Raw genomic sequence first — 24,879 nt, forward strand, 5'->3', positions numbered from 1 at the left:
AGTACCCACTATCCAGTATTCAGTGACAGCAATGGATAAATTCTTTGCTAATACTTGTGCACGATTACAGGCAGAACAACTGAATATCTTTTTGACAACGTCTTTCGAAGACATTAAGAGTAGAAGTCATTTTCTGGAAGAGGCCCTTCATTAAGACTGCCATGCAACAGCTAGGAACACCAATTTCCAGAAAGCCCTTTGATACTAAAGATTATTACGCTTCCAGTTTAAAGTTTTGTGTGCCAACAGCAGCAATGGGAATCTACCACAGAGATTAGGCCTCCCAAACCGCTTTTCCCATTTATTAATATCAATGGATGGAAATTCCTGCAAGGTTTCTTCACTTTTGGAGCTGACAGATGCAGCATTGTGTGAGTCACGCCGAATTTTCAAAATCTCTTACGTGTAAGCGTTTGTGACATTTTGGACTCTGGATTTACAGCAGTTGATATTCCTGATTTGCGCAAATCTCAAATTTAAGACTCTATCTTGAATCCTGTCTCCATTATAATCTTGACTTCTTGTACTTTATTGATTGACTACGGTTGTCGTTCCTTTGTCTTTTTCTGTCTTGTGCCTTTGAAATTGCAAATGTGCCTTGCTACACGTTTTCTTTCCTCTCAACCTTCTCAGTTTCCTACTCTGCTACCCCAGGACTTCAAACATTGGAGTTCTCTATCTCACTCTGTCATCCTCCCTCCTATTATCTCTAGGTAGTCGAAACCCATGTTAGGTGTCATCTCCTGGCAACCTCTTAATATGATTTGACTTATCATCAAGATTGTATCCCACATTATTGATGTTGACCCTCTGACAAACTTTTTTCAATTAAGGAAAAGATATTGAGAAATAATGGCCCAGCGAGGGGGATGACGGAATGGAGGGCCAGATTTGTAAGGCCAGGGAGCAGGGTTAAAGAGTGATGGGTCAACTATGTAGTCAACATCTTTTCCCAGAGGTATGGGAGTCTAAAACAAGATGACATAGATTTAAGGTGAGAGGGAAGAGATACAAAAGGGTCCAGAGGGGCAATTTTTTTCACTCAGAGAATGGTGAGTGTCTGGAACAAGCTGCCAAAGGTAGTAGCAGAGGCAGATACAATTTTGACTTTTAAAAAGCATTTCGACAGTTACATGGGCAAGATGAACATAGAGGGATATGTGCCAAATGTGGGCAATTAGGAGTAGCTTAGTGGTTTAAAAAAAAGGCGGCATAGACAAGTTGGGCTGAAGGGCCTGTTTCCATGCTGTAAACCACTATGACTCTATGACCTTGGTGGGGCATGGCGATGGCTCCAATTGGCACAGGAGGCTCCAAAGGAGGTCCCCAGGCATTTGTCCAATGCCAGTTCACTCAGTTAAAGCTATCAGGCTCCTCACCTGGCATGCACCTCCTCCTGCCACAGAAAAAATAACAATGATGTTAAGGTGAGGCACTTAAGTGGCCATTAAATGGCACATAAGTGAAAAGAGATGAGAGTTGTTGGGGATCGGATGGAATCTGTCAAGCCATTACCTGGAATCTACGGAAACTACCTCCAGCAAGGTAGATACGGCTCTGGGGACATTGGGACTGGGACAGGAAAGAATCATTGTATTATTCCTATTTCTAACTTCAGGTCAGATAAAATGGAATGGGTGAGGACATCAGGAATACAGAGCAATCCCTCCCTGCCATCTTAAACCTCTAGTTGCAATGTTCCCACCAGGTGTGACTGGGTATAAAATCCACCAAAGATTTTTATTGATGCAGATGAATTTTTCTTTTGTAACAGTTTTATGATACAGAACTAGATGGGGTTGCACTACTATTGCAGATAGATCAGATTTATCAATTTTCACAAACTCTCAACCCTTGAATAGGATAATATCACAAATTCATGGATGGAAACTGCTGATTTCAACAAGCACAAGAAAAATGTTACACAGATTTACTCTGCACATGGAATTTGATGGTCATATTTTTGGCAAATGGGGGTCTAATTTTTAAAATACAAAATATTTTAGGAATTAAAGGAATCAAATTTTCTAATAGAAAATTGTCTGTAATTTTCTATGAGAGGGAATTGCTTGCCTCTGCAGTATTGTTCAGGTTGTATTTAGTTTAAAAGGAGAAGCCCCACAAAAAAATTGTTAGGGACAATGTGACTTATATAGTATTTTACTGTAACCTGTACTAAAAACAAACATGGCTTATGATAGAAGAAATAAAAGAATTGGTGGGTCTCGACTTGTCCTTACATCAGTGAAAAGCAGGCAACATGGATTCACCCAATGTCAGATTTAATCTAACAAGTATTAAACAAACATGAGCATCCTTTAGAGCACTAACGGCTGCCTAATTAATGCTCCATCTAGTGGATAAACTGCTTATGTGTACAATTTGATTAAATGGATTTTATAACCATGATCAAGCACAGGAAATGTGATTGCTTTACTCCATTACTCTGGATGTTTGTTGCACAGGCACATATGTCATCTATTCCTATATTGTAATATTATTACAAACATTGTTATTATTTGCATGTTGTGCCTTTTAATTTTGAAGAATCATAAAACAATTTTCATGTAATGCAAATGCATACATTTGAGGTGGATTGATTATGTGGACACATGTACTGTCATTCAGTGTCAGCAACACCTTGCAAAGAGCAATGAAATTAATAGTTACTTCATCTGTTCTGGTCATGGTTGAGGAAGAGATGTTAACCAGAATTTCAAATAGCTTCAGTGCTTTTGTTTGAATTATGCCTGGTGTCTTTAATAGCAACCTGAACATTGGTATAACAACTGCCCACTGGCAATGCAATGCTCCCCTACAATATCAGCCTGGATTATAAACCCTATCTTGGTACAGACTCAAGTTCAAACATCTTTGGACCATGAGTGTTACCATTTGAGACACATTACAACATACTTCTGACCCAGAATTGAACTTGATTAGATGAAACACACATTCTAACACTGAACTAATATTTATAGCTGATCGTATAAAAAAGGTACAGATTAGCAAAACCAGATAATCAAAACAAGTACAATTTAAAGTTACGATCGCCACCAGTCCACTATTGCTGGGACTCTGATGCTCTTTAATTGATTTGTTGTTCACAGCAGCATGGTGGTTGGTTAATCTAAGGGTTAATTCAAATGCCTTTTGATGACCTTTTCTCCAATGAGATTCACACTTATCCCCACCAGGTGCTTATTCATTCAAAATTGTTGCCACTTCCTGGAGGCAATAAGTTTATTTAACCAGCACCAATCAAAGATAACACTATCTACTGCCATTACAGATTAACAAATGTAAAGGTTTTAGTCATTTAATAATATAAATGGGCCTTGAACATATTTAAAACCGGAATTAAAAACAAACGAGATGAGAAATTTTAATTCCAAGGGTGGAAGCCAGCAGTATTCATCAACAAAAGCAAATCATGGCAGATGCTGAAAATCCAATACCAAAACAGAGAATGTAGGAAATACTCAACAGGTCTGCCAGCAGATTCACCTGTGCAGGCAGCCCACTTGAATGCTGCAGAGAGACACCAGGCTATTTTAATAACTAATTATAATTAATAGGAATAATGGACGTAGGACTTGCATTTTAACCACTAATTGAGCAAGGCACCCTCTGTGTCTTTCCTGCTCAGAGAAAACTCATCGAAAGAATAGATGCGGTAAGTTAAGCTTTAAACCTTTCCTGTGGTTTCAGGAGGTCCAGGTGGTCTCTGGGCACCCCACTTCCTATCCAACTGACTCATCTGAATCCTTCCCCACAACTGAGCTCCTGTGGGTGGCTGCCAGGCTGCCCAATGTTCAAATAACAGGGAACTATATAGCTGCCTGTTTATACCCTTTTCAGGCAGTCAGTTGGTCAGCAACCGCTAACTGTTCTCTGCGCAGGTTTCCTAGCTGAGATTTGAAATTCCTTTCTGTATGTTCGTAAGTCATTGCAAAGAATTTTGATTGACCGTACACTCTTTTTGTTTTGCTATATCTAAATATTTTGGTGGAAATGATGAATTTGGATTTATTATTGGGATTATCTGGTTAGAAAACCTCCCAAACTGAATTAGCATATGCACTTCATGCAGTAGGTAGCATTCCTGCCTCTGAGTCAGTAGCTCCGTGTTCAAGTCCCACCTCAGGACTTGATGACTGAGGAAGGTGCGTTCAGAGCACAGTCAAGTGGATTCAGTGTGTCAACCTGTAATTCCTTGCAGACTCGCCAATGGCTGGCGTAAGAGCAAGAGAGACTCCTGGTCAGCCATGTTTGATGTCTCAAGCTATAAACCCCTGACGACAGACCTGCTGCAGGGATTACTAGCTATGGAAACAAATTAAATCTGCTTTAGTGCACCACTCAGTGGATAAGGAGAATAAGAAAAAGAAGACAACTTCATGCTGAAGTCCCTTTGCGTTAATGATTGTGTCTCAACTGACGACATTTCAGTTCTCACAATGTTGGTCACAATACATTGCTCAGCTCATACTTCCACTTGCGATATCATAATTCAAGATGAAACAATAAAAACTCCAGCGGTCAACAAATATGGATGGAACAAAATCAAACACTTTAATGTTAATCAGATTGACTCCTTTGAGTGATTTTTTTTTACATTTAAAAATTTCAGGAACCTATCCATAATTTGACTGTCAGCATAGAATTTGCACAATGCTTACGGAAGAATCAATTAAATGGATTGGAACATCATTAATGCCAACATGGCTTTTGTCCACCACTGCATTCCCAACTCTGAAAATTCTGCGTTCAAGCACCATTCCCTTGAATTCAGTATAAAAACTGTGCTAACTATCTGGAGTACTGAGTGATTAGCACACCATCAGAGCTCTTGTCTTTTAGATGAGATTTTAAACCAAGGGCTTATCTGCTTTCTCAGATGGACCTGAAAGGTTCCATGAAACCATTTAAAAGAAACACGGGGGAGTTTTCCCTCAGTGTCCTGGCCAATATTTTTATCCGTCAACCACCATCACTTAAAAAATCAGGTTCTGTCAGACTCTGTTTGTGGGAGTTGGCTGTCTTGTTTCCTCCTCTGGCCCTACAGTGATTATACCTCACAAGTATTTAATTGGTTACAAAGAGGCTGAGGGTGTCCTGAGGGTTATATAGAAAAGCAAGACCTTCTTTCTATACATTGAGTGGGAATACTGCAAGATCATCAAGAAGTTTGCTTGTACCAACTGGAATATGATTGACTTCAGGGTATGGGGTGGGGGGAAATGCATTGATTATTCTTTGACTTTTGAAAGAAACTCGTTGAAGAGATTCCCCCTTCAGGTCTATTAAATACCATGAAAAAAAATAACGGGGGCAATTCTCCCAATCTGCTGCACTGTTCCAGCAGCCTCTGCATGTTTCCGGCCACTGGATTTCCAGCGTCATCAGCTCTGCGCTGGAACTCGGTTGCATCCGATTAAAATATTTAAATTCACACTTTAGTATCATTAGTGGGCTTGGGACTGAAGTCTCCGGGCCAGCTAGTGTCTCCCCACCCCCACCAGGAGTACGTCAATCCAACAGGGTTTACAACAGCTCCCCATTAACAGGCAGCTGGCGGCCCGACCCCGCTGGAGGCCATTGAGGCTCCCCTAGGAAGTAAGGAGTGGTGCCTCCTGGGCATTGCCAGCCTAGTAGTGCCAGCCTGGCCACCTAGTACTGCTCAAGGGGCAAAGTGGAAATGCCCAAAGGGCACCCTGACACTGCACACCAAGCATCAGGATGGGGGGGGTGGGGCCCTGCTCCTACTCTGAATTTGGGTTCATAGTCAGAGGGAGGGTGGACAGCCATTGAGGCTGGCCAGTGGAGTGGGTCGGGTCTGCTGATAGAGTCTGGGAGATTCATTTTGAAAATCCCACTGAAAAAAAGCACGATTTATTCCAGTTATTACACAAAGTCGGCACTTTGAATTTATTTGGATGAAAGAACAAGGAAAAGCACAATAATGCCAGCAGCAGCATTACTCCCACTTTCTATTGTGTAAGTCAAAGGCAAGTAAACCTGAAGTATCAGGAGCAACACAACTTCCCAATATTCATTTTAAAATTTATTATAAAAACGGATAAAATTACATGGAAATAAACATTACGCTATAAACGTCTGCATGGCACTTCTCTGCAAAGAGTACACTGGTACATATTCGCAATCCTGAACATTTTTCTTAAGTAGAATGTCTTCCAGCTGGTAATTCTCTAATCAATGAAGAAATGCATAGCCTGAACATGTTGTGTTGCTTTTTGATGCAGGTGGACAGAGAGACATAGGAGAATACATTCCTGACCTTGAAACTGATTTATTGATTATCTGGCACTCCCCTTAACAGAGAGAAAACTGAAACCACTGTTACTGAATCATTAATGAAGGCACATGCAGCTTTTTTTTACTACACAGTGCATTCAGCTCCTACGCTCACTGGATTTTGTTCTTTAATAAGAGTTGAATAGCACACTCCGGACTAAGTGCTCATTTTTGTTTTTTCCTCTCATGCTCGTTCTTGTACGTCTTGTATTTACATGTGCCTTTTCATACAAACTCAACATAGCTTTTGTATTTCATTTCTTACTATATAAATAATTCGGTAATCTTTCTCCAACTCATCCTCTACTCCCAGTTGAACACTAAGTCATACCTTAGAGTAGTACCTAACAATTTAGAAGTCATAATATTAGGGGTCCAATGTTCATAAGAATAGATATTAGGTAGGATTGTTTTTGTTTAATTATCCCAGTCCAATATAGGGGACGTGAATGGTTATATTGAAAGTTACACTGAAAGTGATCAAGGGAAATCCTAGCTGTAAGAATGCATTCACTCTTTTCACTATTTTACCAGAAGAGATAGGAAACAAGGCAAAGCTCTATGACTTAACTGAATTTAATGGAAGAACAGCGATTTGCATTTATATTGTGTCCTTAATGTAGTGCAACATCCCAAGACACTTCAAAGGAGCTTTATGAAACAAAATTTGACATCAAGCCACATATTATAGGCAATGAGCAAAGGTTTGATTGTACCATGTAGATTTCAAATAGCAGCTTTAAGAAAGGTAGAGAGGAAATTCCAAGGCTCAGGCAATTGGCAACTGAAAGCACAGCTGCCAATGGTGGAGCTTTTTATTTTATTCATTGACAAGATGTGTGCATTATTGGTAAAGACAGTATTTATCACCAATCCATAACTGCCACTGAGAAGGTGGTGGTGAGCCACCATCTAAGCACAACTGAATGGCTTGCTAGGCCATTTCAGGGAGCAGTTAAGAGTCAATCACATTGCTATGCATCTGTAATGACATATTGGCATGTTTCTCTTGTGAACCAGACAGGTTTTCATGACAATCTGATAGTTTCATGGTTGCCATTACTGCTGCTAGCTTTTTATTCCAGATTTATTTAATTAATTAAATGTAAATTCTGTCACTGCCATAGTGGGATTTGAACTCATGTCTCAAGATCACAAGTCAAAATCTGTGGATTACTAGTCCATTAACATAATCACAATGCTATAATACCCCTGAACAAAACACATTAAAACTGGTGATGGTCAAGAAACCAGAATTAGAGGAGTGCAGTTATTTTCAAAGGTTGTAGGTCTGGAGGAGGTTACAGAGATAAAGAGGAATGAGGTCATGGAGAAATTTCAAAGCAAAGATGGAAGTTTTAATGTCCAGGCGTTACTTAACCAGGAACCAACAAACAGGATTTGGTGAGTTAGGGCAACAGAGTTTTGTACAACTTTAAGTTTACAGAGGGTAGCCAAGAGTATGTTGCAATAGTCAAGTTTAGAGGTAAGCAAGACCTGGGTGAGTGTTTCAGCAGTAGAGATTGTGAGAAAGGGATGGAGTCAGGCAATATTGCAGAGGTGGAAATATGCAGCCTGAGTGATTGGAAAGTCAACCTGATATCAAATATGACACCAAAGTTGCAAACAGTCTAAGTGAGCATCGGACATTTGGCAGAGTGAAGGATGATATCGCGTGGCTAGGGAATGGACTTCATAATGTAGAATGAAGATAAAGGTATCAATCTGCCCAATATTTCACTGGAGGAGCCAAAAGAGAAAATGCTGGAAAATGCAGGTCTGACAGCATCTGTAACGAGAGAAAAGAGCTGATGTTTTAAGTCCAGATGACCTTTTGTCAAAGGGTCATCTGCCAGACCTACTGAGACTTTCCAGTATTTTCTCTTTTGATTTCAGATTCCAGCATCCACGGTAATTTGCTTACTTAGGCTTACCTAGTACTGGAAATCAAACAGGCAGTGGAAGGGTCAAAAGATGTGTGTTATCAGCATGTATGTAGAAACTGACTCTGTTTTTCAGATGATGTTGCTGAGGAGCAGCATGTACCTGAGAATGAGGAAGAGGCTAAGGATAGATACTTGGCAGAACCCTTGGCTAACTATGTGGGAGTGAGGAGAGCAGCCATTACAAGTGATTCTCTTGCCATGATTGGATAGGTAGGAATGGAAACAGGTGAGCCCAGTCCCACTCAGCAGGTTAATAGTGATGAGATATTGAAGGAGATTGAGGGTATGATCAACCATGTCAAAGGCTACAGACAGATTGACCATGATGAGGAGGGATAGTTTACCTTTGCCACAATCACACCGGGTGTCATTCATCATTTTGATAAGAGCCATTTCTGTACTGTGGCTGGGGCAGAAACCTGAATGGAAGGATTAAACATGGATTTCTAAGAAACAGAATTTGAAAGTGATAGCATATTCAAAGACTTTGGAGAATAAAGGGAGATCAGAGCGGGACAGGAGTTTGCAAGACAGACAAGAATGGGTGGTGACAGTGGATTTGAAAGAGAGGGATACACCATCTGAAGAGTGAGAACTTGTTAACAATATCAGTTAACATGGGAACCAGGAAAAGAAATTGGGTGGTCAGTCACTTAGTGGGAATGGGTGGAGGGAGCAGGAGATGGCCTTATTGGCATCATAAGCTTGGAGAAAGCATAAGCAGAGACAGGGGAGATACTAGAGAATGATACAAGTTCAGATCTAGGGCCAGGGATATCTTTACAGGAAGTTTGGCTCAGTGAGATATTGGTAAGAAGGAAAGCCACAGAGGAAGCTGATCAGATGACAATCCCTTAGTGCAAAGAAGCCCATGAACAGCTCACACTTATTGTTGGAGCTGATGGTGGAAGTGATGGAGGAGAAGGGGTTAAGAAGGCAATTCGTAGCAGAGAAAATCAAGCTGGTAGCTACATTCCAGGCTAATGCTGAAATCATAACCAGTTTTGGCAGACAGTAGCAATACATTTAACTGGTCCAATCAAATCTGACAGTAAATGACTATATCAGTTATCTCCTATCCATTGAACTCCAAATTCTTGATGCTAATAGTTGTTGCCTGGAATGCAAAGCACCTCATTTCGCAAAATAAATCGCCTTGACTGAGATGAGCGTAAGAAACATTTATAAAATCAAACAGTGATCACCGGTCATAGTGAAAATTCCTGTTCACTTTTCACCCAACAACAATGAATTGAGGCTGTATGTTTGAGGATAAGTAGGTATTTGCTGAATTGTTTATTTAGACCTAGTCCTAACACATCAAGTTTCAATCATTATTATTCAAATCATTAAAGTCATCTGCACATTCAAGGTGAATGCATCAGGGGTTCAATTTAAATCAATACGCAGAGACTTTGTACATGGCCACAATGGAAAAGAAAACTTCAGTCTAATAAAATTGTGGTTTACTTCTGAAGCAATTGTTATATCTGAGCACACATTTAAAAATAGAGTTCTATGCTCTATAGTAATCTCATTTTGGAGGCCTATTTTTAGCACTGCTGACGTCCGATGATGGCAAAAAAGGACAAAGCAATGGTCGGTCTGAAGAAAGTACAGATTATCTGTGCTTCCCAGTGTTGACTTCCAGAGCTGTACAATCTCCTACTAGATCAAATTAATGTTTATAGATCTTACTTTTTATAGTAGTAACATAGTCCAACCTACAGTATATCTTACACAAGCTACTCTCTAGTGGTTTTTAAAAGATGCAAGCGATCCTTTTGTACATAAGGGGCATGTCCTGGTGGAAAATTAAATGCAGAAATCTTTACTGTTCATGGAGTTTCAAGGACTTACCAGAAGTCAACTGTAGAGCCTTTTCATTTTTATAACATTTAACTGATGGTTCTCAGATCATTAGATTGCCATTGTTGGACTCTTGATTAGACAACTGTATTACTAATGAATCTATTTCTCAGTACTATAATGCTAATTTTATCTCTTACTAATTAAGTCAAAAGTAACATTATATTTTGTTCACAATTTATTGATTTTAAATGATTCTTTTAATGGTTCATAAGGATAGAAGGAAGAGAAAGAAAGATTAACTTCCTTATATTCTCATGTCAACGATATGAATGAACAGATTCTTGGTAGAAACGTTGTGAACAGTGCTTCAAGCAGCCGTTAGAATTTCTCAAAAAAGTGGAGCTCTGATCGGTGCCAAATAGAAGAGGGGAGGCACTGACTGAAAGCCAAATGCTTCCCTGCTGACAGGAGGGAAAGTGGAATGGAAAAGAATCATCACTCTAACCTTAATCTTTTAAACTCATTTTACAAATTGACCTTTAGGCCTGGATTTTCATCCTCAAGGTGGGTGGGTGGGGGTTAGGATAGAACATAGAATAGTACAGCAGAGTACAGGCCCTTCGGCCCTCGATGTTGTGCCAAAGTCAAGATCAAGCTATCCCACTCCCTATCATTCTTGTGTGCTCCATGTGCCTATCCAATAACCACTTGAAAGTTTCTAAAGTGTCCGACTCCACTATCACAGCAGGCAGTGCATTCCACACCCCAACCTCTGAGTAAAGAACCTACCTTGGATATCCCTCCTATATCTCCCACCGTAAACCTTATAGTTATGCCCCTAGTAACAGCTACATCCACCCGAGGAAATAGTCTCTGAATGTCCACTCTATCTATCCCCCTCATCATCTTATAAATTTCTATTCAGTTGCTTCTCATCCTCCTCCGCTCTAAAGAGAAAAGTCCAGCTCCCTCAACCTTTCCTCATAAGACCTACACTCCAAACCAGGCAGTATCCTGGTAAATCTCCTTTGCACTCTCTCCAATGCTTCCACATCCTTCTTATAGTCAGGTAATCAGAACTGCACACAATATTCCAAATGTGGTCTCACCAAGGTCCTGTATAGTTTCAGCATAACCCCACAGCTCAAACTCAAACCCGTTAATAAACACTAACAGACTATAACACTTCTTCATGGCTCTATCCACTTGAGTGGCAATCTTCAGAGATCTGTGGATACGAACCCCAAGATCTCTCTGTTCCTCCACGTTCCTCAGAACCCTGCCGTTGACCCTATAATCTGCATTCAAGTTTGTCCTACCAAAATGAATCACTTCGCACTTATCAGGGTTAAACTCCATCTGCCACTTTTTGGCCCAGCTCTGCATCCTATCAATGTCTCATGTGGGGAAAATTCTTGGCTTGCCCCGCTCATTGCTGGGAGTTTCGTGTGAGCTGGAGTCAGATCAGCTGACTAGGGAAGAAGTACAGAGGCAGCCACAAGGCCTGCTGGGTGACAAAGCAGTCCGTTTAAATTTCCACCTCAGAGTCAATGTCTCAATGAAAAGAAGCACAAAGATTTCCTGCCCTTATATCACATATCTGTTTCATCCTCCAAACATTGCCCATGCCCCATGCATGCTACCTCATAAACTCCACCCACCACCTATGTCTCCTAATGATCACCATTGCCGAGCTCTGCCCTTCCACTCACCCTCTCAGGCCCCCATAACATGTTATGCATTTCTACCTGCATCCCTCTCCCTTAATGCCCCCATACCAAGCTATTCCCTTCACCCCACCCCCTCATGCTCCCTTTACTAGCTTCTAGTACTTCCATGTCCATTGACCCATTATAAACTTTCTGAAACCAATGGACACAGCACCATAGTGCAAAGTGGCATGTGTAAAAAAAAGGCTGTGAAAAGATGCAAACCATTGATCAGTTTCTCCTCTGAAACAAAAGTCTGGATGGCAAGCTAATAAAAAATGTCTATCTACAAACCACAAGCACTAGAAACCGATTAACTTATGTTGACAAACATTGTGAAATTAGACGGTCTGGGATTTCAAGCAAACAATGTTTTCTATGGTGTTCTGTTATTGTAATAGTTGTCTGAGCTCCCATGCCACCTCCCTTGCTACCTCCATAGCCACCTCATAACCCTAAGCCACCTCCACAGACAATCTCCTAGAATTCACTGTGGGTAGATCCTGGGAGCTATGTAGAAATGAATAAAATATAACCTTCTAACATAAAAAAGAGCTTTCATTCATACAAAGTTGGTACTGAAAAAAATGCTAATTTTTGAAACTCATTCAAAAATTTAAATCCCATATTCGGTAATCTCATCAAAGACAGCTAATAACCTCTTAAGACTATCAAAATGTGAACTCAGTCCCCGGCTGAGATAAGTATTTTAAGAGCTTTTGAAACTCATAATAGGCTTAGCTGTAATGGCAGACCTTAAGAAATGCCATCAATGAAGATGGTTGAACCCGCAGGTTCAAATGGTAATTTCTTTTCTAAGCTATCTCAGATGGCCTGTCAATCAATCCTTTCCAGTAGCAGGTTTTTGATTTTTCTTTAACTAACAGCCGCATTTTTCTTCTTTAAAGGCTGGGGATTTAAATAACTTGAGGTCATGACACATTAACCTTGTCTGCCTTTCAAGAGCATTTGTGCCTGATGCGTCAATTCCTGATCCCCACTCTGCAGGTAAGGTCTTTGGAACAGCAAAGTTTCAGTCTGTTTGTGCCTAGCATTATTTTCACATGGCTCTACTGAGTTTGTGTGATTCAGCTCCCATCCTCTCCCCCCATGGCAAAAATTATATCTTCCAAAATGAAGATTCTGCACCTGGCTCTTGCCTACCATTCTTGAAGGCCTCCAGAGTCAGCTTAACTGCAAAAATTCAGCCCTAAATGCGTATTTTAAAAGTTACCACAACAATGCAATATTATATAGATTCAATATGATTCTATTCAACCTCTGTGTCATTGTTATGTTTGAATATACATATTGGGTTGTTGCAGGACAGCATCAAACACATGAAATGATGCCAATCTCATGTAGGCGTAATGAGGACTTTCCTAAAGACATTCTATTCTATACATCAACTGAACTAGTCTTTGCTTGTTCAGAAGTCTAACAAGGCTCCTTTTATTTGTCTCTTTATAAGAAAGGATATCTCAGTTCAAGTGTGGCACATTATAAATATATTATTTTACATTATATTGTTTCTGGAGACCCTTAGCATTGAATATTTGTCTCTCACAGAAGATAGTATTGGGCAATCAAAATGAAAATCATCCGCATTATCTGACACTGGATAGCAAACATGTTGGGTGGGGGTTTTCCAGCCCCTCCATGGTGTGTAGTGGCGAAGGTGGCCTGCCATTGCAAGTGGCAGGGGCTTCCGATCCCGCGACTATCAACAGATTTTCCTATTGTTTGCAGCCTCCAATGTTGGTTTACCTATGGTACGGGATGGCCATTGGCGGGACCAGAAAATTCAACCAGCAGGAATGGCTGGAAAATTTCAGCTCTTGATTCTTTTACATAAGGATCTCACACTCTAAGATAATCTTCCAGTCATTTAATAAATTACAATGCCCTTATTGAACTGAACTGTTACTCCGTAAATGGGATCCCTCCAATTTTCTTCTTTCATTTATTGATATTTTTCCCCTGAGAATGCTGTTCTTCCAGCCAGTGAAGTGAGGTATACCTTTCCAACCACAATGATTCCCCAAGAGACATTACTTCTTTCTGTTGCACTTAGCAAGCTAGGCAAGAAGTGATGGATGTTATAACGCAGAAGCAACTGAGTTTTGTTGATATTATCCTCATAAAGTAACTTATCAATTATAAGTCATTCATTCCATTATTGAAATTACAAATAAGTGGGGTGCGGGTGATAGAAAGGGACATCTGCCTAAAAAACTCTACCTGAATTTTACATATTATCAGCTCCATTCAAATTAAATAAAACAGACAAACTCATACATAATTGGCAAAATGTTCCATGACATTCAAAACACTTATGAAGAGTTATTTATTTGAGTGATACATTGTTTAGAGGTATATTGATTTGATGATAGTTCATCAGTTGAATGAAGTTATTAAATCCTAATCTAATGGTTGTCAACTGCAGGTTGAATTAATACCTCTCCAACCAGCTTGAATAAAGTTTTATTTACAACAAATCAAGGTAACAAACTTCTGTTTTCCTTACCTTTCATTCCAAACTTGGAGTGTTTGCCAAACCTGAGAATTATTAGCATTAGTACCAGTCCAGTGCAAGCCAGTGCTGCAACTCCAACGACAACATACACCTGAGAGAAAAAAAATCTTGATATTAGGAATTACCAATCAATTTTTGTTTGAAGTCTGAATATACACCATTCTTAATTATTCTTTCATGGGACTGTAAATGTACCAACTGTGCTGCAAATTTATCTTGCATTATTTCTGTTCATTAGGGAATTTTTTCTTCAGGAAAGGTGGAGATTGTCTGGGGCAGGAAAAATTCATAGGGCCTAAAATAAGCATTCCTGCTCCTCATCCCCACAGAGGAAAAAGAAACGCAGTTTGTGGCTTTCTCTGGGACTAGTTAGTTTTTGTGCTAGGTTGGCATTAGGTCTCATTATTCAATGTGAGTCATGGTCCTCTGGTGGTTTTTTGCTGAGTGCTTGATGTGCTGCGATGCAGGGTGATCATGTGGCAGGGCTATGCAACAGGTAATGTGGGGTGGATCATGTCAGGAGTCTTGATAGAGAGGCATTTCAGCAGTCATATTGGAAGGACCTGTTGGGGGTTAGGCAGGGGGAATCCATCAGAAGGGCTCAATGCCAGTGACATCTGTTGGGAAGCGGGTAAGGGAACACGCCATCGATGAAGGGAATATTCCCAATGTCCGTGGGGGAGGGAGGGAGTTCTCCCATTGTAATGTGAGATCATTGACCCCTTGCGAAATGGGGCATGAGGCCTCTGATGCCATGTTTACCAGCATGTTCAGGCTACAAACATACACACATACACACCACCCACCCCACTGCTCCCCTTACTCCCACCCCACCCTCCCCCCAGTACTGGTGTAGAACTCCTGACTCTCCAGAATGATAACTGAGTGTGGGAGGATTGTAGTGTGGAAAGGTCTGAGAGACCAGTGCAGATAACATAAGAACATAAGAACATAAGAAATAGGAGCAGGAGTAGGCCATCTCGCCCTTCGAGCCTGCCCCGCCATTCAATAAGATCATGGCTGATCTGTCGTGGCTCAGTTCCACATTCCCGCCCTCTCCCCATAACCCTTAATCCCCTCTCTTATCAAAAACCCATCAACCCACGTCTTAAAAATATTTAGCAAGGTAGCCTCCACCACTTCAACGGGCAAAGAATTCCAGAGATTCACCACCCTTTGAGTGAAGAAGTTCTTCCTCAACTCCGTTCTAAACCGCACCCCCTTTATCTTGAGGCTGTGCCCCCTAGTCCTACTATCCTTTCTGAGCGGGAAGAGTCTCTCCACCTCTATCCTATCCATCCCATTCATCATCTTATACGTCTCAATGAGATCTCCCCTCATTCTTCTAAACTCTAACGAGTACAAGCCTAGTTTATTCAGCCTCTCCTCATAGCTCAACCCCCTCAACTCCGGCATCAGCCTAGTAAACCTCCTCTGCACTCCCTCCAAGGCCAAAATATCCTTGCGTAAGTACGGCGCCCAAAACTGCACACAGTACTCCAGCTGCGGCCTCACCAATGCCCTATACAGCCGCAGCAAGACCTCCCTACTTTTATATTCAATCCCCCTCGCTATGAAGGCCAGCATCCCATTCGCCTTCCTGACCACCTGCTGCACCTGCAAGCTGGGTTTTTGCGACTCATGCACAAGGGCCCCGAGGTCCCTCTGCACCGTCGCCTGCTGCAGTTTTTCTCCACGTAAGTAATAATCCTTCCTACCATTATTCCTACCAAAGTGGACCACCTCGCACTTGCCAACATTAAATTCCATGGGCCAGGAACTGGCAAATTCGCCCAGCCTATTTAGATCCTTCTGCAGACTCTCCACACCCTCCGCGCAATTTGCAGTTCCACCAATCTTGGTGTCATCAGCAACTTTCGACACCATACACTCGGTTCCCTCCTCCAGATCATCTATATAAATGGTAAATAGCTGAGGCCCCAGCACCGACCCCTGAGGCACTCCACTAGTCACCAACCGCCAATCCGAATAGCACCCATTGACCCCCACTCTCTGCCTCCTATTTGACAACCAGTCCTCTATCCACGCTAACACCCTACCCCCAACTCCATGTCCCCTGACCATACCATCATTCTGACCATTACAACACCTGTCATTTTTTAGGATTTTTAGTTTTCCAGCTAATTTCTGGCCATTAGGACAATTAGTGGGTCTGTAAATGTCTATCAAAGAAGCTCATCTGGATCAACTTTCTGGAAGACAACCAGCTGCCTTTTGGTTCACTGTCCAATAAGGGATGATGAAAAAGTTGAGAGGGAGGGAGGGCCATGAGTGTGTGGTGGCTATCATAGCAACTGGGCTGTTAGTCTGCTACTGAGCTGAAAACCTCAGAGGAAGGGGGAGCAAAACGGCTGCAGGAAAAAGACATTGGAACAATGATATTTTGGGAGGAAAATTACCATTACTTCACAAATGACTGTAAATGGCTTCCCGCTGCAATCAGACTCAGCTCACCCCTTGGGAAAGCAGCCAGAGGCAGAGAGGGGTCACTGAAACCAGCCTGCTTTGTTAACTCCCAAGCCTGCAAACACACTTACACAGGCCTGTTAAACTCTCGCTGAATATCGCTGCAGACTCTCAGTTATTCACACATTAAGTTCTGAATACACAGTGCTGCTCTGAGATCACTAGAGGAATTGAAGCAATCAGAATGTGGTGACAGTGCAACATGAGTGACTCACATAAGTCAACATTATGCAATGAGCCGGTCTTTTATTTCCGAAGTTAATGTGGATATAAACATTTTATGACTGGCAGCATTGACTTACTTTATATATAATGAAGTACATTGTCACTACTCTTTATCGGCTAATGAAGATTAGTGCTCAGATGTTTGCTATAAGTTGGCAGTAATGTCATTATCATAGGTTTATTACTCCATTCAGTTACTGAATTCAAAATGTTTATCCATCAGAACCTTCATAGCAAATATTTATTTCTTTTAAACAGATTTTCTGATATCTCTGTACACAAGTAGCAAACATGCAGATTAGGTCGTTTTCACCATATGCGTGGTAAAAATCAGAGATGACTTATCCCCCATCAAGCCACCCACACCCCACCAATTGCAATTTTAATGCAAATATAAAAGCAAATTACTGCAGATGCTGGAATCTGAAACTAAAACAAAAACTGCTGGAAAGTCTCAGCAACTCTGACAGATTCTGTGGAGAAAGAATAGAGCCAGCGTTTCGAGTTTGGATGACCCCTCAAAAGTGCTCTATTCTCTCTACACAGATGCTGTCAGACCACTGAGATTTTCCAGCATTTTCTTCAATTTCTATACAGCGTACTGGACCAATATTACACGACCCAGCCAAAGTCAGTGCAGTGCTTGGAAATATGGAGATCAGGGTCTGTTCATGTTGTGGAATTCCTCGTGCAATTTTAACTCAGCCTTTAGTGGTGGGGTTGCTTTGGCTTTCCTATCAGATGAAAGAGTGTTGGGGCTTGACAGGCAGGTGAAGAGGGCCTAAAAGCTAGGTTTTATGCTTTCCTTTGCCTTGCCATCACAAGCTCCCTTCCAGGTTCTACAAGGAATGTTTAGATCTCCTATTTCAGATAACCAGTGTGGCCCTGCCCCTTCCATACTGTGAGGATCTTCCAGCAGCAGCTTCCCCGAGTGCAGATGGGCAGTGTATGGCTGCCCAATTTCACAGACCTAGGAAACTGGGCGTTAAATAGCTCAGGCCTGAATCCTGAGGCAACAGGTGATTTTCCATTTTCCCTCACCATTCAACCACCCAAAACTCACTGGGAGTTTAAAATACTGTATTTGGATTTAGCTCAGTTGGTTGAACAGCTTCTCTGTAATGCAGAGTAATGTGAACAGTGTGGTTCAATTCCTGTACTGGTTGAAATTATTCATGATGGCCTGCCTTCTCAACCTTGCCCCTCACCTGAAGTGTGGTGACCTTCAGATTAAATCACCACGATTCAGCTCTCCTGCTCAAAGGGGGAGACCATTGTTCAATGATTTATCCATTGTGTTTCATGAAGTAACCATTTTATTTTGGTCTATGTTTACCCCTTTCTAATCCTAAACCCTATCCTGAGCATGCATTCATCCAGCTCTGCTACGTAAGGCCTTGCAGCTACATATTGTCCTAAATCTCCATAAAAATGGACAAGAAAATCAGAATAAAGGTACAAATCATTACTTCACGTTGTGAGTAGTAAAAGAACAAAGGCGCTCCTGGTGATCACAGGCTGCAGATCCTCAAAAATGTACTACGGTTATCTAGCAAACAGAATTTAGGTTTCAGGAACGGTGTTGAACTTAATTCCTGATATCTAGTAGGTGTTAGCCAAGCTGCGGAAGCCATCTGAGACTTTTTTTCTTATCCCTTCGCACTTTTCTCCCTTTTTTACCAGTTCTACATCCCAGAGCATTAATCAGCAGCTGAACTGCTTTACCAGTGCTGCTCTGTATCTGGCTGCTCAGAGATTGCACAAGCACTAACTCATCAATACCCCCTTCCTTTCTGTGGAGAAGCATCTCCACTTGATAGCTCCCACTGATAGCACAGTCAGTATCAGCAGCTGCTCAGCTGGGAATCTCAGCGTGATTCCTAAGCTTTCCATTTGGCACTGGGTGTAAGTACCCATGTGCTTCTTATGTTGACGTTGCAAAGGGAAAATAAAACAATGTATCAATTTTTCAAAAATACATTTTAACTTTATTACTGCTGATTATGTGAATGGTTTTGCAATGCAATCCAAGACAACTTCTCCTTACTTTCTTTTACTTCAAAAAAAAGTAGTTCCATGTTGGGTTATTTACAACTGTGCCTTAAGAATCAACATAATGGAGTTGATCGGTGCCATGAAGTTGCAAAGATGTAAAAACATTCAATGAAACAATTACAATGACATATTGCAAAATACATCCATTGGGAATATTAACAAGATATCGTCCAGGCTCTGAGGAAATTATATTATTTGCATTTTTAATTTTGGATTAATGAACATGCTAAAACTTGGAACTCTCTTTGACATCAATTTTGTTTAAAAAATCAATGAATTTTTTTTAATAGAGAGTGTCTGGAACAAGCTGCCAGAGGTAGTAGTACAGGCGGGTACAATTTTGTCTTTTAAAAAGCACTTTGGCAGTTATATGGGTAAGATGGGTATAGAGAGAATGCGGATATCTGGGACTAACTTAGTGGTTAAAAAAAGGACAGCATGGACAAATTGGGCTGAAGGGCCTGTTTTCATACTGTAAATGACTATAAATCCTGAACATAAGAACTAGGAGCAGGAGTAGGCCATCTAGCCCCTTGAACCTGCTCCACCATTCAATAAGGTCATGGTTGATCTTTTTGTGGACGCAGCTCCACTTACCCGCCCACTCACCATAACCCTTAATTCCTTTACTGTTCGAAAATATATCTTAAAAACATTCAATGAGGTAGCCTCAACTGTTTCACTGGGCAGGGAATTCCACAGATTCACAGCCCTTTGTGTGAGGAAGTTCCTCCTCAACTCAGTCCTAAATCTGCCTCCCCTTATTTTGAGGCTACACCCCCTAGTTCTAGTTTCACTCGCCAGTGGAAACAACTTCCCTACTTCTATCTTATCTATTCCCTTCATAATCTTATATGTTCTAAAAGATCTCCCCTCATTCTTCTAAATTCCCATGAGTATAGCCATGTAGCTGAAGGTAATTGATCTGCTGCATGATAGTCTCAGGGTTGGTGACCAGAGTGTGACACCAGTGGGGCAACTTCAATGAAGACTGATCATGGCACATGCCTTCCTTGTCATTTTCTTATAGGAATTCTTTGGTATCACAGTGGTCAGAAAGATATAATAATCTATCTCCCTCCATCCCAGCATTTAATATGATCTCAATTATTATGCTATCAAATATCTAAATGACTTCCATCTAATCTTGGGCAAGCACTCTGCCCCTCTGGATCAGAAGGTTGTGGTCCCACTCCAGAGAATTGAGCGTATAGTATTAGCTGACTGCACTGAATGATTGCTGTACTGTGGCTGTACTGTCGCTGTACAATTTCTTCTGGAAGCAACATTAAAACGAGGCTCCATTTCACCTTCCTGGATGGTGTAAAAATCCCCTGGCTATATCTTAACGAAGAACAGGGGAATTGTTCTCTCTGCACTGGTCAATGGTTAGTCCTCAACCAATATCACTGTTTATGGTACCTTGCTATTTGAAACTTGGCCACCACATTTCTTACATTCCAACAGTCAACACACATCAGAAGTGATTCTCTGACTATATTGAGTTTTGCAGCATCTGAGGTTATGAAAGATGATGTAGAAGTAGAAGCCTGGCTCTCTACTTTTACCCAATTGTAACAGGCAATCTGATCTATCAGGCACTAATCTTCTCCAATGTTACTTACAGCAATGCCATCTTCCATTGTCTTTTCAGTGACACTAGGTGGGCCAATTGCAGTTGAATTGTCAGAGGTCACACCAAAGAGTTCCTCAAGCTGGTCATATGCACCTGGAAGTGAGAGACATATCAAATATTTTGATGTTTTATTACCTGCTTTGGCCAACTGACAAAGTTTGCTAAGGTCTTAGTATGCTTATAAGAACATTATAGAAGTACAAATCATTATCTGATGTCAACCTGCTTTAATCGTTTCCTGACAATACCTCCATAAGATTTTTTCTATATTTTTTTGAGGATTTCAGCCCATCAATCCTTCCCATTAGTTCTCAGCACTTCTTCCAGTGCACATTTCTAAGTCTACCACTATCACTACTCCATACTGCCCCATTAATCCATAATCTATCATTTGGCCACAAGTGACAATAGAGGTATCAAGAAGCTTTATTTAAAACAATCTTTCCTGTAAAAGTACTTAACAAAATTACATTATTTTCTAAATAAATTCAATAGGTGCTGTTGTCCGACTCTTCACACTGGTGGGATCTTCTGATCTTGCTGTTTCACAACTCCATTATGCCTTTCCTTGCACTGTGGGGTGGAATCAAGGGGAAAGCCCATTGACAGTGGTGGGATTGAATGGGATCAGAAGATTTCTGCTGCCAGCCAACAGTGCACTGCCTCCCGCCACCAAGAAAACTGCCATGGGGAGGCTGGAGAATTCCAGCATAAATTTAATCATATGGAACTTTATAGAATCTACAGCACAGACGAAGACCATTCAGCCCCAATGGTTTATGCTGGTGTTTATGTTCCAAAGAAGACTCCTGCCACCCTGTTTCATCTCACTCCATCAGTCTATCCTTCTATTGCTTTCTCCATCAGTTACTTATCTAGTTTTCCCTTAAATACATTAAATTATACCTAATATGATCCATGTAACATTTTCATTCCTTTAGTTATATTCTATGTTGTCAGAAATATAAAACTGAGATAAATAGATATGGGAACTTGAACAAAGTCTGACAGCAAAATAGCCCATCATTTCAGTAATGAGATCAGACATCACGGCTGGAATTTTACCGGCACTCCTGCCCCGGAATTGGGGTGGATCAGGCTTGCAGAATGGCATTCTCCATTGGCCTCGGACGGGATCTTACAAGCCTCAGGTGGAGGAGGTGGTAAAATTCTGTCACACGTCAATAGAATACAAAACAAATTATTTCCTGAATAGATTCATTATAATTTACAATTCCTTCCTTACATTGGGCCAGATTTTCACAGAATTGTACCAACTCTGGAGGCCTTTCAAAATGGATGTGGAAGTCTTACCCTACTTCCTGCCAGCAGGGGGAAGTGGGTGGGGTATGGCATGAATCACACAGGCGGGAAACCCAAATTCAGAAGCACCATTTGAGGTTAATGCTGAGTTCAAAAAGACACAACTTTTGCCGTTCCAAGAACCTTAACCTGCAATCACTAATTTATGTAGGAGTCACAAACACTCCGACAGATGAATAAGGTCTGTTAGGTATCGTCATCTGAAGTTATTTAAATCCCCAGCCCTTTAACAATGCAAAAAACAGGCTGCAGCTTTCAGTCAGAATGAAAAAACACCAGCCAGAAATCCCATTGACAGCAACAAGGCCAGAAGATCCCACCGACAAGTGTCATGCTTACTCTGAATGACTCAATTTACCATATACGTTTTGGACTCCATCGCTAGGTTTGTCTTAATAGGGTATAATAAAGATTCACTGAATTCATTCCTGGTCACAACATCAGATTAAAATCCAACAGTTTTATTTGGTAGCATGGGTTTTCGGAGCGCTGCTCCTTCATCAGGGCTCACCTGATAAAAGAGCAGTGCTCCAAAAGCGCATGCTACCAAATAAACCTGTTGGAATTTAACTGGTGTTGTGAGACTTCTTATTGTGCCCACCCCAGTCCAACGCCAGCATTTCCACATCATTGATTCCTCGAATGAGAGGGCTAATTTACGAGGAGAGATTGAATAGATCCTACGTTCTTTAGAGTTTAGTAAAATGAATCATTGAAATATATAACATTTTTAAAGGGCTTGACAGGGTAGATGCTATCAGATGTTTCACTTGGTGATAGTCCAGTACTAGTTATTGGTCATTGCCAGAATTTTACCACCATGCCTGCCCTGGAATTGGGGCAGGCATGTCTCGCAGAATGAAATTCTCGTTGGCCTTGGGTAGGATTTTACGAGCCTCTCCTGAGTGAGGTTGTAAAATACCTGCCATTTTCTCAGCCACTTGGAACTGAGATGAGGAAAAATATCTTCACTCAAAGGGTTGTGAATGTTTGGAATTCTCTACCCTAATGTTTGTGGAAAGTCAGTCATTGATTGCATTCAAGGCTGAGACCAATAGAGCCTTGGGTACTAAGAGAATCAAGAAATAAGGAGATAAAGCAGGAAAGTAAAAAAAAGTGTTCAGCCAGTATCTTTTTGAATTATAGGGTATTTCAAGGGGTCATTATTGATATTGTTTCTAATGTTCTTTTTACAGAACACCTTAGAAAATACTAAAACTAATTTCTCTGCAATCGGAATTTTTTATTTTATTTCATCCATTTTTTGTGCTCATTAACTGAAGGATTGTTAATTCTGGGGAACAGCACAGCTTCCATTGCAGAAGCTCACTATCAGCAAAAAGGACACACAGGTCAGGTGTAGAATAAGACTGTTCTGAGAAAGATGCAATTTCATACAGCAGTCATCCTGCGACCACTTTGAATCAAGTTACTAATTTATGTCTATAATAGTATGAAATTACAGGCACTGTTGTGCTGTGTGATCATCTCTATTGAGACTTTCCAGAAGTTTGTCATCTGAATGCATAGATATTTTTTCTCTCATTTATGTCTTACAATAAATAGGAAAACATTGCACGTTGCATTACTTACCATAAAATTCAGGATCTGTGATCGGTTCATTGCCTAGATTTCAAAAAGTGCAGAATCAGGCACAAATATTTTAGAACCACAAATTTGTCATTTTGTTTATTAATCTTCAGAAATTTAATACAAAGGAAAAATAAGGGACCATCTTTCTAATCACATCTCTGCTCCCCCGGAACTATCCTTGGAATTATGGGGCTTCCCAATGAGGTATCATTGAGCTTCCAACTACAATAGGCTTTAGTATTGTATTGTGATCCAGCAGGAGAGGGCTCACCTCGCTCTCCTTAGTGACCACACATATCTTTCATTCTTGAGGGTGTCTCTCTTTATAGTTATTCGTTTACTTATATATCATTAAAAACCTTTACCCTTTTATGTAACCGACTAACCTATTCTCATATTATCCTTTTTTGCTCTATGAAATATATTCACAATACAGCTTGGATTCAAAGATTTCCCACTACTGATCCAATTTGTTCTCCACCTTTACTGACCAATTAATTTGGATAAAATCCCTTCTTATCACTCTGGACTTTACTCTTCACTATTCCAATAGCCTGATTTTTGATTCTCCATTGTTCTATTTTCTTATGTTGAACCTAACTCAGTTGTGGCCACTTTCTCCTGCTCTCATATCAGTTATTTGGCCTACATTTCTTAGAAGTATGTGTTTTCTTGTTGGACCAGAGGCTTACTCTTCTAGGAAGCAGTCTGCATAAATTCTAAAAAGTGTTCCCTACTTTGATCCCATGCATTACTTTATTTCAGTCCATCCTGGGACAGTTAAAAATATTGCCCTGTTGTTTTTGCACAATTTCTTTCAACAGTCTGCTTATTAACACCTCTGAAGCCTTCATTGTCTGGTGCACTGCAATGGACATAGAAAATGTTATCATCTCTTGTTCTAGTTCTTAACGCTATCCATATGGATTTTATCTTAACACAATCCCCAGAATTCTGCAGTAAAATTCTCTTTTGCTACTGTCATCCTCGTATCTGCATGGGTTTCCTCTGGGTGCTCTGGTTTCCTCCCAGGGTCCAAAAATGTCAGGTTAGGTACATTAGTCATGCTAAATTGCCCCTTAGTGTCCCAGGATGCATAGGTTAGAGAGATTAGTGAAATAAATATATGGCATTACGGGGATAGGTCCTGGGTGGGATTGTTGTCAGTGCAGACTCGATGGGCTGAATGGCCTACTTCTGCACTGTAGGGTTTCTATGGTTCTGCCTTATCACTTCTGA

General features: G+C 40.8%; 1 protein-coding gene across 1 annotated transcript in view; it reads right to left on the minus strand.

Moving 5' to 3' along the window:
• ntrk2a (neurotrophic tyrosine kinase, receptor, type 2a) overlaps window positions 1-24,879 on the minus strand; it is a 196,357-nt gene that overhangs the window by 121,392 nt on the left and 50,086 nt on the right. The window contains exons 9-11 of the mRNA XM_080188833.1: window positions 23,641-23,673; window positions 20,714-20,817; window positions 14,313-14,412 (exon numbers count right to left, since the gene is read on the minus strand). Coding sequence (XP_080044959.1) covers window positions 14,313-14,412; window positions 20,714-20,817; window positions 23,641-23,673 — 237 coding nt within the window. The remainder of the gene's footprint in view (window positions 1-14,312; window positions 14,413-20,713; window positions 20,818-23,640; window positions 23,674-24,879) is intronic.

This window comes from Carcharhinus amblyrhynchos, chromosome 5 (assembly GCF_965287045.1).
Source record: "Carcharhinus amblyrhynchos chromosome 5, sCarAmb.v2.hapA, whole genome shotgun sequence".
Taxonomy (NCBI): domain Eukaryota; kingdom Metazoa; phylum Chordata; class Chondrichthyes; order Carcharhiniformes; family Carcharhinidae; genus Carcharhinus; species Carcharhinus amblyrhynchos.